The 2,235-nt window shown below is 50.6% G+C and overlaps 1 protein-coding gene across 1 annotated transcript in view; it reads left to right on the forward strand.

Annotated features, from left to right (window-relative positions):
- Positions 1-2,235, forward strand: part of SETD3 (SET domain containing 3) — a 59,350-nt gene that overhangs the window by 12,357 nt on the left and 44,758 nt on the right. The window contains exon 4 of the mRNA XM_011375255.2: positions 1,565-1,713. Within this exon, the coding sequence (XP_011373557.1) occupies positions 1,565-1,713 (149 nt within the window). The remainder of the gene's footprint in view (positions 1-1,564; positions 1,714-2,235) is intronic.

Consider the following 2,235-nt stretch of genomic DNA (forward strand, 5'->3'; position numbering starts at 1 on the left):
GGTGTCCAGGCCCACGTGGACGGTGGGAGGAGGAGACGTAATAAGGAGCCTGCATTTAAAAGGATGAGGAAAACCTTTCCAGATTCCCAGTGTATTGATTTTTGGGAAAGCGAGTCTGAGGGTGTGTTTTTATCTGCTCTCTGAAGTGGTAGATTTATTGCTTTCCCATAAACACCTACAGACATGCAACCTTCGGGTTAGATGTCCCCAGATGGTGACAGGCCCCATGATGATGTGCTTGTTTGCACTAAATGTAGACTGTGCTAGTCTTGGCTCACCAAAGACATGGCTGAGGGGCGTTCGCATCCCCTGAGTAGAGACGCTACAGCCGAGCCGTCCTGGAGGACTCACTCGTTCTCAGCGAGCGAGGAGTGCGTTTGGTCTTAGACTGTCCCCAACGAAACCCCGAAACCTGTTCTCCTCATTTAGCAGGTGCCTTTGCACACCTGGCGTTAGGCACAACACTCTCTCTGGGGATCCCACTTCACACATCTGGTTGACTGTTAATTATATGGTGGTGACATGGCCCCAGGCCCCTGGGCTGGCTTCCACTCCCGGTCCTCATGTTAATGAAGTTCCTGTTTCTCTGCCTTTATTCATCCAAAAAAAGAGAGATTTTTTTCTGCACATGACTTTCCATCATTTTGAATATTTCAAACATTCCAAAAAGTCCAGAAAATAATAGAACAACACCTAAGAATCTGCTGCCCGAACTGAATACATGGCGAGGTCTCATCCGTCCGCGTTCTCCTTTCCGTTGTTCCCACCTGCTGGTCTGATCCCTTCCCTTCCCCTCACCGTCTGTTTTATTTTGTGTTTGATTTTAAGAAATAAACGTTTCAGGCAAAGCCGAGGCCCCGTGCTTTCTCTCCCCCGCCTCCCCTCCCTCTCGGGGGTGGCGGTTTGTCTTCACTGTGACTGTTTTTCCACCTCACGTATAACCCCATAGAAAGTATACGGTAGTTATTTTTAAAATTTCCATAGGTGGTGTCAAACTACTTGTTTTTTAAAACACCTGTTATGTTTTGAGTTTTACTTCCACTGACACGGGTACCCAGCGCATTCAGACTGCTGGGCGGGCCATCGTCACAGCTCTCCAGCTTTGTGCCCTCAGGGCTGGGGCTCGCCCTCGCACATGGTGTCTGGCACACGTGTGAGCTACTGATTTTCGTTTTCATGGGAATTTCGCTAAAGCACATGTGCGTGTGAGAGATGGCATGTCGGCCTTCCAGGGCAGCTGATCTGCGAATTTGCGGTGGTCGCCAAGGCTTTTCCTGTCCCCATCATGTCACCTAACAGAGCCTGGCCATCAGTGTTCATGTCACCTGGGCCCAGTAAACATACCTTTGTAACCCACAGGGAGTTTAGGCTTTCACTTTGCCTGTCTGTCTCTAGTTAAGATACGTACTGTGACTGTCTGGTGATTAGTTTTGATTTTTTCAGTGTTGAGTGTTGTTGCTATTTCCTGTGTTAGTTACCGACTGTGTTTTTTTTTTCTGAGAGTGGTGTGAATGATCTTTGTCCTAAAGGTAGCTCTTATTTTCTAAAATGTGGATTGATACAGGCCTGTCTGTTACTTTTGATGGAAAAAGAGAAGATTACTTTCCTGATCTAATGAAATGGGCCTCTGAAAATGGAGCTTCTGTCGAAGGTTTTGAGATGGTCGACTTCAAAGAAGAGGGCTTTGGTCTGAGAGCAACGAGAGATATCAAGGTAAGTTTGTTCACAAACTGTCAGTCTGGGGGGGTCTAAGTGCGTCTGGATTGTGGTGTCGCATCGAGGGCACAGGACGTGGAAGCAGAAGCCTGGGGCTTGTTCTGAGCCTGCAGGCAGGTGGGCAGCGTGCAGCCAATGCTCCCTCTCCTGCCGCAGCAGCCCCCTAACTGGTGCCGGGCTCCGGGCAGCCCCTTCCAGCTCATCCTCCTTGGGAGCCGTGCGCATAACGAGTGGCGAGGGCCAGTCAGTTCACATTTCTGGGCCTCTGTTAGGGGACCAGAGGACGTGCCTCACAGGATTCCAAGATTGAAACACAGAAGGAAGTGGGCGCGGGCGGTTTGTGTGCGGAGCACGAGGGGCCCTGCGGCGGGTCGGACGTGGTTTGGGCTGGAGCCTGGACAGCGTTGAGCGTGCTTCCCAGTGCTCCCGACGGATAGCTCAGGGTTGGCGGTACCACTTACCGAAACGGCAAACCAGAGCTGATAGGAAAAGAGAAGATACACCTCTGCTGGTGGACAG

Source organism: Pteropus vampyrus, unplaced genomic scaffold (genome assembly GCF_000151845.1).
Source record: "Pteropus vampyrus isolate Shadow unplaced genomic scaffold, Pvam_2.0 Scaffold268, whole genome shotgun sequence".
NCBI classification, from domain to species: domain Eukaryota; kingdom Metazoa; phylum Chordata; class Mammalia; order Chiroptera; family Pteropodidae; genus Pteropus; species Pteropus vampyrus.